The 16,922-nt window shown below is 40.1% G+C and overlaps 1 protein-coding gene across 1 annotated transcript in view; it reads left to right on the top strand.

The window, feature by feature from the left end:
* Window positions 1-16,922, top strand: part of FBN1 (fibrillin 1) — a 252,818-nt gene that overhangs the window by 213,984 nt on the left and 21,912 nt on the right. Inside the window, exons 54-60 of the mRNA XM_036841971.1 lie at window positions 1,420-1,539; window positions 3,484-3,606; window positions 4,898-5,029; window positions 6,970-7,095; window positions 7,673-7,879; window positions 9,714-9,839; window positions 10,103-10,225. Of these exons, the coding sequence (XP_036697866.1) occupies window positions 1,420-1,539; window positions 3,484-3,606; window positions 4,898-5,029; window positions 6,970-7,095; window positions 7,673-7,879; window positions 9,714-9,839; window positions 10,103-10,225 (957 nt within the window). The remainder of the gene's footprint in view (window positions 1-1,419; window positions 1,540-3,483; window positions 3,607-4,897; window positions 5,030-6,969; window positions 7,096-7,672; window positions 7,880-9,713; window positions 9,840-10,102; window positions 10,226-16,922) is intronic.

Here is a 16,922-nt window from a genome sequence, read left to right on the forward strand (position 1 = left end):
AGATTCCGTATATATGTGTTAGCATACTGTATTTGTTTTTCTTTTTCTGACTTACTTCACTCTGTATGACAGACTCTAACTCCATCCACCTCACTACAAATAACTCAATTTCGTTTCTTTTTATGGCTGAGTAATATTCCATTGTATATATGTGCCACATTTTCTTTATCCATTCATCCGATGATGGACACTTAGGTTGCTTCCATGTCCTGGCTATTGTAAATAGAGCTGCAATGAACATTTTGGTACATGACTCTTTTTGAATTATGGTTTTCTCAGGGTATAAGGGCATGAGGCTTTAACCACCTTTCTAAGCCTCAGAATGTAATATGGTGCAGATGGCTTAAAATATTTCTAATTACCTTACAGCTCTAAAAACCAATGATATTGTGATTTTTATTAACTTGAAAGAGATGTAATATTCTTGAGAGCGAAATGCAATTTCATAGCAGAACAAAAGCAAAGTTGTCAATGTTTTCTATTCAGTATCTTCAGTTAGTGCTACGATGTATATGAGAAATAAGCCTCGTCACCCAGGGTCTCTCTGCCATACCCTCTTGCCCTCACTTGCTGATTTCAGAACCTAACATGAGACATAGTCCTTGATAATAACCCATCGCTCTTCTGTGCTCTAGACAGCTGAGATAGCAATGTTATTTCTCTGAAATGTTCCTTTCCCAAAGGAAGGTACTCTCCCCCAAGAGCTGTGTCAGAATAAGAACAGTCAGTATTCTAGGTGGATGGGTTAGGAGACATACATATTTTCTAGACTTCCTTGGTAAGATTTGTTCTCTCTCCACAGTTGTTTAGAGAGATCATACCCTAAACACATTTCTTTCTAGCCTTTCTTCTGCCTAATGTAAACCATCTGGTTTCAACAAAATCAAGAAAATCTACTTGAATCTTGACTTTATCTTGTGTATTAATTTTGCTTAACCTCTGGTCTCTTATTTTGCGTATGTTTAGTCTTCTATTTTATATCTGGCAAAAATGCATCATGTTTAAGACTTCTTGGAGAATGATGTAATGTAAGGCCAAACTGGAGATGTATTTCTAGCTTTAAGTAAGCAAAAACTTTTGACTTGTGAGAGAAGCCTTGTTTTAACACTTTGAGTATCTATTCCCAGTAGATGTACTTCATAATGTAGGAGGCTGGGGACACTCATGGTGAAGAGCACTGTAAGGGCTAAGAAGCCCAGGTACCATTACTGTTACTGCCACTGCCACTTAGCAAGTCAAATTTCACAGCTATAAATCTGTGGTAATAAGACACGTGCACTCCTTTCTCAAGGACAGAATGAGAATAAAACAAGATGTTAGAGATCAAAATATTCCGATAGAAAGAAAGGTATTCTCTGAGTCCAAGTCCATTTTTCTCCCAATCCATCATGTTTTGACTACACTTCTGATCACCTGCAGATACTGATGAGTGTTCGGTGGGCAATCCTTGCGGAAATGGAACCTGCAAGAACGTGATTGGAGGTTTTGAATGCACCTGTGAGGAGGGATTTGAGCCTGGTCCAATGATGACTTGTGAAGGTAAGCCTCTTAAACACAGAATAGTTGGTTACATGTTCTGATCATAGGGACAGCAGTTGGTTGATTACAATTCTGAATATTAAATACCACTCAGGGTATATAAAATAAGGAAAATCTGGGCTTGGTGGGCCATGCTATCATTTCTTCTCTATGTGGCCTCCTCTCTGCAGAGAGTATCTGAAAAAGATGTAAGTGGTTCATGGAACAAGTTATGCCACGTCTCATGCAGAGTTCTTGTTGGTGTCTCTACTACTAATACTTATTTTTTATTTTATTAAATTTATTTATTTATTTATTTATTTTTGGCTGTGTTGGGTCTTCGTTGCTGCACACAGACTTTCCCTAGTTGCGGCGAGCGGGGGCTACTCTTTGTTGCGGCGCACAGGCTTCTCATTGTGGTTGCGGTGGCTTCTCTTTGTTGCCGAGCATGGGCTCTAAGTGTGCGGGCTTCAGTAGTTGTGGCACGTGGGCTCAGTAGTTGTGGCTCACGGGCTGTAGAGCTCAGGCTCAGTAGTTGTGGCGCATGGGCTTAGCTGCTCCACGGCATGTGGGATCTTCCCGGACCAGGGCTCGAACCCATGTCCCCTGCATTGGCAGGAGGATTCTTAACCACTGCGCCACCAGGGAAGTCCTCTACTACTAATATGTAGATACAACACCTGCCTTGTCTACTACCCTCTTTCTTATTTTCCATTCCCCCCCCCCGCAACCTTTTTTCTTTGTATCCCGTGTGCCCTTTCTTTTTCTATTTCTTTTCTACTCATAGAAACATCTACACACTGAGATAACCACCAATATCCTTTAACCGTCTGGGAGCAATCACAGCAAAAGAGGCTGTCCATACTCTCTAAGCAACTGTCAGTATGCCTGGTAGGATATAAGGAAAGAAAGAGGGATGTAAGGAAAGGGAGGGAGTGTCTAGAATAGTGATTCTCAAAGGGTGGTCCCTGGATCAGCCACATCAGCATCACCTGGGAACTTGCTAGAAATGCAGATTTTCAGGCCTCATCCCAGACCTCCTGAATCAGAAACTCTAAGAGTGGGGCCTAGCAGCCCTCCAGGTAATTCTGATGCACTCTCAAGTTGAGAACCACTGGTTTAATAAAAGAATGAAGGAGAGGAGACAGTAAAGTGGGTATTAAAGTGAGCTCTTCATTAGAAATATGACCCATCAATACTCATAGTCAAAGTTGTTGGTGAATTTTTAAATCATGATCTAGGGTCTCACTGATGTTCTCAGTCAGGCCCATTGGCCTTAGGGAGAAACATGATATCAAGATGGTCTGTTTTAACCCTGCTTTTCCAAAACATATTCTGATGGTTCCAAACTATGTAATCTACAGAAATCACTTCTGTCTATTAATCTATCATCATTATTATTCCTAGCTATTTAAGGCTATAACTTGGGCATCAGTGTGAAATTATTCAGAACACCATTTTCTTGGGCATAAGAATCACTGTTACTTCACAGGAGCCTCTCTTATTTGGGGAAGGGGAGGTGGTTAATGATATTGGATGGGTTGCTTCTGTTCTGACAGCAGTTGACTTGGCAGTTGTTTTGGCTGAATGGGGTAAAACTGATCCCCACTCCATGTGACTTTAGGGAGAGGCAACTGGTCAACTTGAGACTTCAAAGCCAGGATTTCAGAAAAGCTCCCAAATGTAGGGTGACCTGTAATTTCTCATCCAGCTAAATAACAGTTAATAGTTATACCAGCACAATAGGCATAAACTGAGTTTGTACTGGAAGAAGCAAGATGTATGATCACCCTACTTATACCAATTATAAAATAACCAACTCAATTTTATAATTCTTTGAACATCAAAGACTGCTTGGCCTATCCATGTTTATGACAATGAAGCATTACCACTTTTGCTAAAAGTATATTCCTTTTTTTGGTTGATGCCTATGATCAATTATTCTCTTATTACATTCTGCCACAGATATAAATGAGTGTGCCCAGAATCCCCTGCTCTGTGCTTTCCGATGTGTGAACACTTATGGCTCCTATGAATGCAAATGTCCCACTGGATATGTTCTGAGAGAAGACAGAAGAATGTGCAGAGGTGAGACACTCATGTTCAAGGTCATCTAAGCCAGGGAGCCCTAACTTTGTCTATGATGGGAGGTGTCCCTCCAAAGCTTCCAATCAGTAGAGGAAGGCTGGGAATTGGGGAACACTGCTGTAGTCCGTGGATAATATGGGGGTTGTCATTGCTACCTTTTCTCCTAAATTGTAGCTTAAAGCTGAGTCGAGGGCTGCACTACAGATCCTTTATAGTTCACCATGCACTGCATGCCTGTGACATGCCAGCCATTCTGCAAGGTGTGAAGGTATAAAGAAAAAAAAGACATTTCCCCCACATGCAAGAAGCTCAATATGAAGAGGTTGAGACAGATATAATCATATCCCAGTATGATAACTGAGAACACAAAAGAAGGAATATGAATATTAAAAAATAATCCCCATCACTAAGGAATATTAGAGTCCAAGAATGGGGTAACACATGGAATCTACTTTAAACAATGCTTACTGTGAACACCTGCAATTTCCAAAGTACTGGACTAAGCTCTGTTATACAAAGATGGGTAAATCCTTGGGATCCTTGAAGAGCTCTGATTTGCTCCTCCCAAAGTCTTAAATGAGCAGATATCTGTTCTCCTCAAATGGCTTAAATAGAATTTTTCTTAAAGGTAGGAGAATTCCCTAAGTGAGAGCTCCATGTCACATGCAGGCTAAAGTCCAAATTTTTCAGCTCAGATAATATAACGGGGAAAGATAAAGAGAGGGAAATGCCACAGGACAGAAAGTAATGAATGAAGAAGAGCCACACTTCCAGAAAAAAAGGAAATGGAGGGAAGAACCAGTAGAGAAGAAGATATTTGTGGATGCTTGTCTTTTCCTCAAAGTATAAAACCCAAAACTTTCATTATTATATTTCACAATGATTCTAATATATTATTCTGACATTAAGATATAATCTATTATATTGTTATAAGTATTGTATAATGGAAGCTTTGGTTTATTATTATATCAGTATGATAATGCTGTTATAATTATCATCATATTATGAAAGCCTTTTATAAGGCCTTTTTAGTTCAATTCGTCAAAAAGAATTGGAAATCACACTTCCTGCCTTTGAAGAATTTATCAGAGAGAAATGTCTTCATTAAGTTCAAAGGGGGTTAGAAGACTCCTTCCCATCTTAAGAGACCACCTCCCAACAATGCAAAAGGAAGTAGGTTAATGCTGAAATAGTGTCAATGAAAATTGGTTACTGAATACCATTTTGTGTTTAAAAGGCAGGAAATTAAGGCAGCTCCTTTTATGAATTTGTGGTTGTACATTCTTTCCAGATGAGGATGAGTGTGAAGAGGGAAAACACGATTGTGCTGAAAAACAGATGGAATGCAAGAACCTCATTGGCACGTACATCTGCATCTGTGGACCCGGGTATCAGCGAAGACCCGATGGAGAAGGCTGCGTAGGTAAGTAAGGGCATCCCCACCAAAGGAGCTTTGAACGAGTGGGAAGAAGTGACAAAGGACAGAAGAGACGTGGGCTCTGCGTCCTCGTGGACACTGTGTTCTTCTCGCCTCTCTTACCTCATATCATGACTTCCCGTAGAGGTCCCCTTGCCTCTCGATTATCTATGAATTCCCCCAGCAACATCCTTCTCTTCCTCTGAGCTGGCCTCTACCTGCTTTCTAGGCCCATTTTGCTGCCAGGATTAGAAGACCAGGTGATTTCCTCTAGTCCCTTCCTTTACCGTTTTTATACTCCTTTGTTGTTTTGGGGTCAGTTCTTTCCACCACGTTGGAATACCTCTCTATTGACTTAACTTTCTACCATCCCCCTGACATTGAGTCCAGATGCCTGGTCCCTGTGAACCGGGAGCATTACTAGACCACGGGGATCTACATCCAGAGAAACTGGTCTTGTCTAGATTGAGGCCCAGGCACTGGTACTTTTTTTTAAAGCTCCCCAGGTGATTCTAATGTGGCTTCAGCCTTGAAAACCATAGCAGACCAGGGATTGGCAAACCACAGCCCTAGGGCCAAATTCAGCCTGGCAGTCCGCCAGCTGTCTTTGTAAATAGACTCATATTGGAACCCAGCTGTAACCATTCATTATTTTCCATGGCTGTCTTCATGCCACAATAGCAGAGCATAGTGGAGCAGTTGCAACAAGAGATCAAATGGCCTGCAAAGCCTAAACTGTTGACTGTATATTATATAGTAATACTATAACATTACTGTTACTTACAGAAAAAGTTTCCTGACCTCTGCTTTAGTCAGTAAATATAAGAAAAAAATACTAGAAAATTCCCACATGTATCCTTTTCCTTTTTAATATTCAATCAATCACATCAGGAAAGTATATTGTATGTTGTTGCTCAAGAAGCTTAAGAAACTCATTGTCCTCTTACTCTGTAAGATACAGAATTAAACAGAAGTTGAAGAGCAGACTTTAAAAGCACAGGAAAAGCATGTGGATTTATGATCATACACTGGATCTTCTGGGATCAGTGGTTTTCAGCCTCAGGTGCACACTGGAATCACTCGGAGAGCTCAGGTCCCACCTCAGATATTCTGATGTAATTGGTATCAGGGTGGCCTTGGCATTGGGAATTTTGAGCTGTTTTAACGCTGTTCTGGATGTCACCTTCCAAGCTTCTTCCTCTCGTAAGGAGATCTCTGCCTCAGGGGCTTGAAACTATTCTCAGTTGGAAGTGCCTAGGCAAATTACTTTACGATCTTTCTAAACAATCATAAGACTCTCCAGCTATTTTAAGGCTTTTTTTAAAACCTGGGAGACTGAATTAGGATTCCTTAATATTATTGAAGTATTATAATAAGCATACTCTACACTGAATCAGAAGATTAGTATAGATAAACTCCCTCAGGTCAAAACTGACCATCACAGACATTATTCTAGTGAAGTATTGTAATATTTCTTTAACAGATTGATCTTAAGGGTTTTTTCCCTTCATTTAAAACAATCCTTTGAGAATTCTCTACATGTACAGATATGGAAAGTTTTAAATTTTATTAAGTGAAAAATGTAAATGTACCTAAAATGCTATTATCTGTTTAAGTATATAAAAATGCTATCAATTATGTTTTTAAAAGGGTGGAGGTACATGCATGAATGGTTGTATTTGTTTGTATGGGCATAATTCATCTCTAGAAGGATACTTTAGAAACTGGCAGTAGCAGTGGTTGCTTCCCAGGAGGGGAGTTGGGTGGCTGGGGAAAGGGGAGGGAGGGGCACATTTGCTGAATATTCTTTTGTACCTTTTGAATTTGGAACAATGTTAATAGGTTACGTATTCACAAACTAAATTTTTAAAAGAAGAAGAATCCATCTTTGTACAAAGCAGACAGATGACTCCTCTTGTTTTTGGTCCTTCAATTAAACCACACAGATGAGAATGAATGTCAGACCAAGCCTGGGATCTGTGAGAACGGGCGCTGCCTCAACACCAGGGGGAGCTATACCTGCGAGTGCAATGATGGCTTCACAGCCAGCCCCACCCAGGATGAGTGCCTTGGTGAGTACAGATGACAGGATGCTTTTGTAACCCCCCACTGGGACACTTGAAACCAGATCTCTTATTTGAAATGATAGAAACTGTTGAAATTTGAGCAAGGGTTAGAAATGTTCATATTTTGGAGATGACTCAATGACCATGATTGTCCATTGGGTTTAGCACCACCCTGCCGCTAAATTCTTCCTTTGCTAATTGTATCATCATTGAATCACTTGCTTGGAATTTCTTTCTCAGCTGCCTCTTTAAGCCCTTGATGCTCAGGATCCGTTTCCAAGTGTTTCTCTGCCCCCCTCTATAGCATGACTATTCCCCCATATTTCTGGGAGCAGATAGAGGGATAACCTTGTTGAGGCCAATGCCTTTCTGCCCACTTACTGAATTTCTTGTCTTTCTTGTTTTCCCCAGATGTCATCCTTTCTCTCTTACTGCCGTTTCCAGCTTTCCCTTCTTGCTCCTTCTCACCCAGGGTAAAGTGTTACATCCTTCTTGGGTTTTATATCTGACCAAATTCTGAATACCTTGTTATGCTCCTAACATTCCCCCAAATTTTCTCTTTGCAATATCATGTCCCTTCCAGACAACCGGGAAGGGTACTGCTTCACAGAGGTGCTCCAAAACATGTGTCAGATCGGCTCAAGCAACAGGAACCCAGTCACCAAGTCTGAATGCTGCTGCGACGGAGGGAGAGGCTGGGGTCCCCACTGTGAGATCTGCCCTTTCCAGGGCACTGTGGCTTTCAAAAAACTCTGCCCCCATGGCCGAGGGTTTATGACCAATGGAGCAGGTACTTTATTTTGTTCTGATTTTTGACCAACAGAGCAGGTACTTCATTTATGGTCCAAAAATACTTTCAGGGAATTTGTTTCATGAAGAACAGATGAGAATACAGAATCTATAATATGGGCCTAGGCTGAGTTGCATAGTATAGGTTGACAAAAAGTCTTCATTATGGTCTTTTAGATATTCAACTTCATGTTGCCAAAGCATCCTTGGTCTGATTAAATTGTGTGTGCTTGAGTCCCTGCCTCTGCATTACGAGTCCTCAACTTTTCAAGCCAAAGAAGTTTGTTGTAAGTCAGTTACTGGTTACTCACTCAGAATATAATTTTTTAGATAAACTTTGGAATAAGTGATCACTAAATTCCTAAACTAGTCCGCCAATGTGTATTTTATCTCATAAAATTGGCTGAAATATACTGCGTGAAAGAAGTATAAACAACGCTGATACACAGTCAGCCTTCCATATCTGTAGGTTCCACATCCGTAGATCCAACCAACCCTGGATTGATGATATCGATTCGAGGTTGATTGAACCTGCAGTGCCAACTATACTATGCCATTTTATACAAGGGACTTGAGCGTCCGTGGATTTTGGTATCAGTAAGGGGGTCCTGGAACCAATGCCCTGGATATGGAGGGGCGATTGTATTGGCAATTAAGACAATTGCCTCTGGAAAAGTGCAAGCTGCTTGAACTTGTGAGGGATGAGGAAGCTGTTGAGGTGTCTGAGGCAACTCTGAAAAAAAATTTCAGGCCTGTGTTTATCAACAGTAACTGCAATTGTTTTTAGTCTCATGAAAGAGAAAGGAGAAAGACTTTTTGAGCTCCTTGGGAGGAAATCAGAAGTGAGAGGAGAAGAAAGAGATTAAAGAGGATTTGTGTTCATGTTAGAAAGATGTGGCTAACGGTGGAATAACAGAACTGGATGTGGTAAAAGACGGAATAGATAAGATGGAATGACCAAAAGCAGTTTATGATTCTTTGGAGGATATGAAAACGAGATGGTGGAAAGACTCATTTCTTGAGACCAACACGGGTATGCTAAATTGCATTTCAGAGTAAACTTGAAAAAATCAGGAAAAGTAAGAGCTGTTGATAGAAAATGGTTACTTGGCAATCAAAGGCTAAGAACTCACTTGGTATTGGCATCCCGCCAAGCAGTAAGGAAATAGATGGGTCAAGATATGGGGGACAGTGTCTTTAATGCCCAACAGTACATATTGACCAAATCTTTCTCCCTGTGGTGGAGCTGTGAGTAAGGGTCTCTCTTCCCTAGCAGGCTGCAAAAACTCAGCCCAGCCATCCACTGATGCCTCCCTCAACCAAAGGAGGGAAGTTTGGTCCCATTTCCCCAGTAGTATGCAATTTGTTATTTTTCAGGATTAACTTTAAACACAACAAAAAGAATAGAAAGAAAACTTTCCTTATTTTGGACATACACTATTAGAAGAAAATGGGATTTTCTTATCAAAAGGATCTTCTGCTGTGATTCATTTACGAGATGTCTGGAGGAGGCAAGCTTGATGGCATGAGATGGAGCAAGGAGCTAAATATGTCTAGATGAGATGGTTGTTCTCCAGACCCAATGGAGAAAAACAATATAAATTTAGAAGAGCAATTATTAAGTTTTCCCCTACAGTCTAATAAAGTTATTCATTTCCCTTTCAATATAGTTACCATTACATATGAAACTTATGCTGTCATCCCTTTGGTTTAATTCCTTAGGTCCATAATATAGTCACACAGTTTTAGTATTTACAGTGAAGTGACCCCTATGTATGAATGTTGTCCACTTTATAATGTCTTTCTCATTTTACTTTCTACTCATTACATTATAGATATTGATGAGTGCAAGGTTATTCATGATGTTTGCCGGAATGGGGAATGCGTCAATGACAGAGGATCGTATCACTGCATTTGTAAAACTGGCTATACTCCAGACATAACCGGAACTGCCTGCATAGGTAAGTGCTCTATTTCTGATGCTCAGGTTTATTCCCACGTGGAAATTGTACATTATGGTGAAAAAAAAAAAAAAAACCCTCAAACTAAAAATCTAAAAAGCCTGTGTACTTTCTTAAGGAAATGTAAGACAGTGATCAAAGACTACACAGAGTTTACTTTTTCCTTCTTCAAAACTAGGATTCTTTGTTAGATGCTGTGGGTATTGAGCATTTAGGCATCTTTTTAGATGATGGGCGGTCACATTGTATCTCTTTGATCATAGATCTGAATGAGTGCAACCAGGCCCCCAAACCCTGCAATTTTATCTGCAAGAACACAGAAGGGAGTTACCAGTGTTCATGCCCGAAAGGCTACATTCTGCAGGAGGATGGAAGGAGCTGCAAAGGTAAAGTAGAATTTGCCTTCACCCACTCATCTGTCTCGTGGGCACATGGTTGCATTCCTTGTGCCTTCGAGGGATCCAAAGCTGAAAGACCCTCTCTGCGGGCAAGAAGTGCTTCCCTGGGGTAAGTGCCTCCCCGTGACCCACCGCCTTTTCTGGTTGGAGGGAGGCTGAGGCCAGGGAGATTGCAGAGGACCAGTGGCAGCAGCTATCCTCACTGCCTGCCCCATGGGCATCCATGGGGGACGTCCATGAGCATCTCAGACAGTAGGGCCAGCTCTCCAAGGCTCAAGTGGATCAGACACCTGATCACATTATTCAATAACTATATAGCCCAGCATGGTCCTGCCTACCTCAGGTTAATCAGTGCCATGATCCTAGAGAACACTGTGCCTAATTAAGTAAACACTTTGTCTAGGTTTTTGTTCTGCAAAATAGGGCCATTCCTGACCCCCAGCAGCTTATTTGAGACACAGATATTACAAAGAATTAAGAAACAGCAAAACTCTCTGCAGAAATTCCTGATCAACCAGAAGTTATCCTTTGCAAAATTATATTGGTATAAATTTGTTCTTGTAATAAGAACTTCACATATTGAGTGAATAGCACAAGTGAGTCAGACTCAAGGATAATTTGAAGAAGGAAAGGTAGACCAGATGGCAGAATAAGAGTTAGTGTGTTCTGCCATGAAGCCTGGAAGGAGAAAAAGGGAAGTAAAGGAAGTTAAATGGTAGGATGGAGTGGAAGAGGAGAGCAAAGAGAAGTAAAGCCATCAACCCTTTTCCTCTGTCTGCTGAAAGGGGGAGAGTTAAGAGGCAGATAATACAGGATAACATATGGACAATGCTTGAAATTTTCCTGTGCAGCACAAGTCCTATATAATCCTGCAGTATGTGGAGAGGAAGTTGAGAGAGCTACTCAAAAATTCTGTCTTAAAACATAGAACTTTTATTCTACATCTGTGGATCACAGTGAGTTCTGGGCAGCGTGAGGCTACAGCTCACAGCCACAAAATTATTTGTGTAAATGAAAAACCAACTTCAGGGGAAAAAATGTCTCTCAGTGTGTATACTATCTGTACGAATCAAAACAAATTTACAGCGTCTTTCTAACTTGTGGGGGCAGAAAATCCTAAAAATTTCTAGCAATTAAGAGATGGAAAATGAAAATAAATGTATAGTAGTAGTTATGTTCTTTTACAATGTATTAATATGAAAAACATCTGTAATACTCTGATTTTAGGAATACAAAAAAATTTTACAGATCTACTTACAATATAAGACTCTTTCTCCTATTTTTCTCATAAGGTCTAAATTCTTCTACATACTTGGCATATATGACTAAATATCAAAATGAGTGGTGCAGATACATGTACTATTGAAACAGAGGAAAGAGGCTAGAAGGATGACCCCAGGGGAAATGAAGGACCAGCACTCACCCCATGAGAGATGGGTAGGAACCAAGTAAGAGGAAAGAAGGGGATTCTTGGATTCCCCTTCTTGGATGTGAAAACAGCAAGTGTTGCTGTTCTTAGTGGTGTAGTTAAAGATAGTATTGTAAGGTTGGAGACAGAGACAAGGTGGTAGGTTAGAAGGATGTGAGCTCACCTCTTCTTACGAAAACACCAAAATCACAACTGCCTGCTGAACAACTATTCACAAAAAACCCCCACTGGAACCTACCAAAAAATATACATTAAGTCCCCTACATACAAATAATTTCCATTCCGAGAGTGCGTTTGTAAGTCTAATTTGTTCATAAGTCCAACAAAGTTAGCCTAGGTACACAACTAACACAATCAGCTATATAGTACTGTACTGTAATAGTTTTATAATACTTTGCACACAAATACATAAAAAAACAAACACAAAAAAAAAAACATTTTTAATCCTACAGTATAGAACCTTGAAAAGCACAGTAGTACCAGCTACACCAGTGCTGTTTTTACACTTGCTTCCAGACATCCTGGGCTTGAAATAAAGATACTGTACAGTACTGTATTCTATACAGTACTGTAAAGTACACAAAAGCACAACCACTTGTAGGGGATGCACCCAAGACAATGTACACCAGACACATGAACTAACTTACATGATTGATTGGACATGTGAATGCACATTTGCATCTTTCAAAGTTCGCAACTTGAAGGTTCATATGTAGGGGACTTCCTGTATCCTACATCCAAAGACAAAGAAGAAGCCAGAATGAGATGGTAGGAGGGGCGCAATCGCAGTGAAATCAAATCCCACACACACTGGGTAGGTGACCCACAAACTGGAAAATAATTACACCACAGAAGTTCTCCCACAGGAGTGAAAGTTCTGAGCCCGACACTGCCTCCCCAGCCTGGGGGTCTGGCAATGCAAAGAGGATCCCCCAGAGAAACTGGCTTTGAAGGCCAGTGGGGTTTGACTGCGGGAATTCTACAGGACTGGGGAAAACAGAAAATCTGCTCTTGGAGGTGCACACAAGATCTCATGTGCACCAGGACCCAGTGAAAACAGCAGTGATCTCATAAGAACCTGGGCCAGACCTACCTGCTGGTAATTGGAGGGGTCTCCTGCAGAGGTAGGGGTGACTGTAGTTCACAGTGGGGACAAACACTGGAGGTGGTGGTTCTGGAGAGTACTGATTGGCATGAGCCCTCCTGGACACTGCCTTTATCTCACCAAGACCTGGCCCCACCCAACATCCTGTAGGCTCCAGTGCTGGGACACCTCAGGCCAAACAACCAACAGGGCAGAAACACAGCCCCACCCATCAACAGACAGGCTGCATAAAGTCTTCCTGAGTAAACAACTGCCCACTAAACACACCCCCTGACACAGCACTGCCCACCAGAGGGATAAGACACACCTCCACCCACCAGTGGGCAGGAACCAGTCCCTCCCATCAGGAAGCCTGCACAAGCCTCTTAGACAGGCCTCATCCACCAGGGGGCAGACAGCAGAAGCAAGAAGAACTACAACCCTCCAGCCTGCAGAATGGAAACCACAATCAATCACAGAAAGTTAGACAAAATGAGACAGCAAAGGCATATGTCCCAGATGAAGGAACAAGATAAAAATCCCAGAAGAACAACTAAATGAAGTGGAGATAGGCAATCTACCTGAAAAAGAATTCAGAGTAATGATAGTAAAGATGATCTAAGATCTTGGAAAAAGAGTGGAGGCACATACTGTGAAGATACAAGAAATGTTTAACAAAGACCTGGAAGAACTAAAGAACAAACAGGCAGAGATTAACAATACAATAACTGAAATAAAAAATACACTAGAAGGGATCAATAGCAGAATAACTGAGGCAGAAGAATGGATAAGTGACCTGGAAGACAGAATGGTGGAAATCACTGCCATGGAACACAATAAAGAAAAAAGAATGAAAAGAAATGAAGACAGCCTAAGAGACCTCTGGGACAACATTAAATGCACCAACATTCACATTATAGGTGTTCCAGAAGGAGAAAAGAGAGAGAAAGGACCTGAGAAAATATTTGAGGTGATAAATAGCTGAAAACTTCCCTAACATGGGAGAGGAAACAGTCACCCAAGTCCAGGAAGCACAGAGAGTCCCAGGCAGGATAAACCCAAGGAGGAACACACCGAGACACATAGTAATCAAACTGACAAAAATTAAACACAAAGAAAAATATTAAAAGCAAGAAGAGAAAAGAAACAACATACAAGGAAACTCTCAGCTAATTTCTCAGCATAAACTCTGCAGGCCAGAAGGGCACAATATATTTAAAGTGATGAAAGGGAAAAACCTACAACTAAGAATACTCTACCCAGCAAGCCTGTCATTCAGATTCAGAGAAATCAGAAGCTTTACAGACAAGCAAAAGTTAAGAGAATTCAGCACCACCAAACCAGCTTTGCAAAAAATGCAAAAGGAACTTCTCTAGGCTGAAAAGAAAAGGCCACAACTAGAAACAGGAAAATTATGAATGGAAAAGCTCACTGGTAAAGGCAAACATACAGTAAAGGTAGGAAATCACCTACACCCAAATAGGATATCAAAACGAGCAATGGTGAGACGAGGAGAGTACAAATGCAGGATATTGGAAATGCATTTGAAATTAAAAGACCAGCAACTTAAAACAATCTTGTTTATATATAGACTGCTATATCAAAACCTCATGGTAACCACAAACTGAAAATCTGCAATAGATACACAAAAAAGAAAGAGGAATCCAAGAGAACAAAAGAGGAAGGGAAGAGAAAAGACCCTCAAAAACAAAGAAAAAACAATTTTTTAAAACAGCAATAAGAACATACATATTGATAATTACCCTTAAGTGTAAATGGATTAAATTCTCCAACTGAAAGACGTAAACTGGCTGAATGGATAGAAAAACAAGACCTGTATATATGCTGTCCACAAGACACCCACTTCATATCTAGGGACACATACAGACTGAAAGTGAGGGGTTGGAAAAGGTATTCCATGCAAATGGGAATCAAAAGAAAGCTGGTAGTAGTACTCATATCAGACAAGATACACTTTAAAATAAAGACTGTTACAAGAGACAAAGACAAAGGAGGACACTACATAATGATCAAGGGATCAATCAAAGAAGATATAACAATTGTAAATATATATGCACCCAACATAGGAGCACCTCAGTATATAAGGCAAATACTTACAGCCATAAAAGGAGAAATTGACAGTAACACAATACTAGTGGGGGACTTTAACACCCCATTTTCATCAATGGAGAGATAATCCAGACAGGAAATCAATAAGGAAACATGGGTCTTAAATGACACATTAGACCAGATGGACTTAATTGATAGCTACAGAGCATTTCATCTGAAAGCAACAGAATACACATTCTTTTCAAGTGCACATGGAACATTCTCCAGGATAGATCACATGGTGGGCCACAAAGTGAGCCTTAGTAAATTTAAGAAAATTGAAATCATGTAAAGCATCTTTTCCAACCACAACACTATGAGATTAGAAATCAACTAAAAGAATGTGGAGGCTAAACAATATGCTACTAGGGACTTTCCTGGTAGTCCAGTGGCTAAGACTCTGCACTCCCAATGCAGGGGGCCCAGGTTCAATCCCTGGTCAGGGAACTAGATCCCACATGGTGCAACTAAAGATCCTGCATGCCACAACTAAAAGATCCCACAAGTAGCAACAAAGATCCCATGTGCCACAACTAAGACACGGCACACCCAAATAAATATTTAACAATATGCTACTGAACAACCAATGGATCATTGAAGAAATAAAAGAGGAAATCAAAAAATACCTAGAGACGAATGAAAATGAAAATACGACAATCCAACACCTACAGGACGCAGCAAAAGCATTTCTAAGAGGGAAGTTTATAGCAATACAGTCTTACCTCAGGAAACAAGAAAAATCTCAAGTAAACAACCTAACCTTACACCTAACTCAACTAGAGAAAGAAGAACAAACAAAACCCAAAGTTAGTAGAAGGAAAGAAATCAAAAAGATCAGAGCAGAAATTAATGAAATAGAGATGAAGAAAACAATAGAAAAGATCAATGAAACTAAAAGCTGGTTCTTTGAAAAGATAAAATTGATAAACCTTTAGCCAGACTCATCAAGAAAAAAAAGGGAGAGGGCTCAAATCAATAAAACTAGAAATGAAAAAGGAGAAGTTACAACTGACACCACAGAAATACAAAGGATCATAAGAGACTGCTACAAGCAACTGTATGCCAATAAAATGGACAACCTAGAAGAAACAGACAAATTCTTAGAAAGGTACAATCTCCAAAAACAGAACCAGGAAGAAACAGAAAATATGAACAGACCAATCAAAAGTACTGAAATTGAAACTGATTTAAAAAACCCCAACAAACAAAAGTTCAGGACCAAATGGCTTCACAGGCAAATTCTATCAAACATTTAGAGAAGAGTTAACACCTAGCCTTCTGAAACTGTTAGAAAAAAATTGCAGAGGAACACTCCCAAACTCATTCTATGAGGCCACCATCACCCTGACACCAAAACCAGACAAAGATACCTCCAAAAAAGAAAATTACAGGCCAGTATCATTGATGAACTTAGATGTAAACATCCTTAACAAAATACTAGCAAACCAAATCCAACAATACATTAAAAGGATCATACACCATGATCAAGTGGGATTTATCCCAGGGATGCAAGGATTTTTCCATATCTGCAAATCAATCAGTGTGATAGACTACATCAACAAATTGAAGAATAAAAAACCATATAATCATCTCAATAGATTTGCATAAAAATCTTTTGACAAAATTCAAAACCCATTTAAAAAAAAAAAAAAAAAAAAGAACTCTCCAGGAATTGGGCATAGAGGGAACATACCTCAACATAATAAAGCCCATATATGACAAACCTACAGCTAACATCATATTCAATGGTGAAAAGCTAAAAGCATTTCCTCTAAGATTAGGAACAAAACAAGAATGTCCACTCTCGCCACTTCTATTCAACATAGTTGTGGAAGTCCTAGCCATAACAATCAGAGGAAAAAAAGAAATAAAAGGAATCCAAATTGGAAAAAAAGTAAAACTGTCACTGTTTGCAGATGACATGATGCTATACATAGAAAATCCTAAAGATGCTACCAGAAAACTACTAGAGCACATCAGTGAATTTGTTAATGTTGCAGGATACAAAATTAATACACAGAAATCTGTTGCATTTCTATACATCAACAACAAAAGATCAGAAA

This window comes from Balaenoptera musculus, chromosome 2, assembly GCF_009873245.2.
Source record: "Balaenoptera musculus isolate JJ_BM4_2016_0621 chromosome 2, mBalMus1.pri.v3, whole genome shotgun sequence".
Taxonomy (NCBI): Eukaryota; Metazoa; Chordata; class Mammalia; order Artiodactyla; family Balaenopteridae; genus Balaenoptera; species Balaenoptera musculus.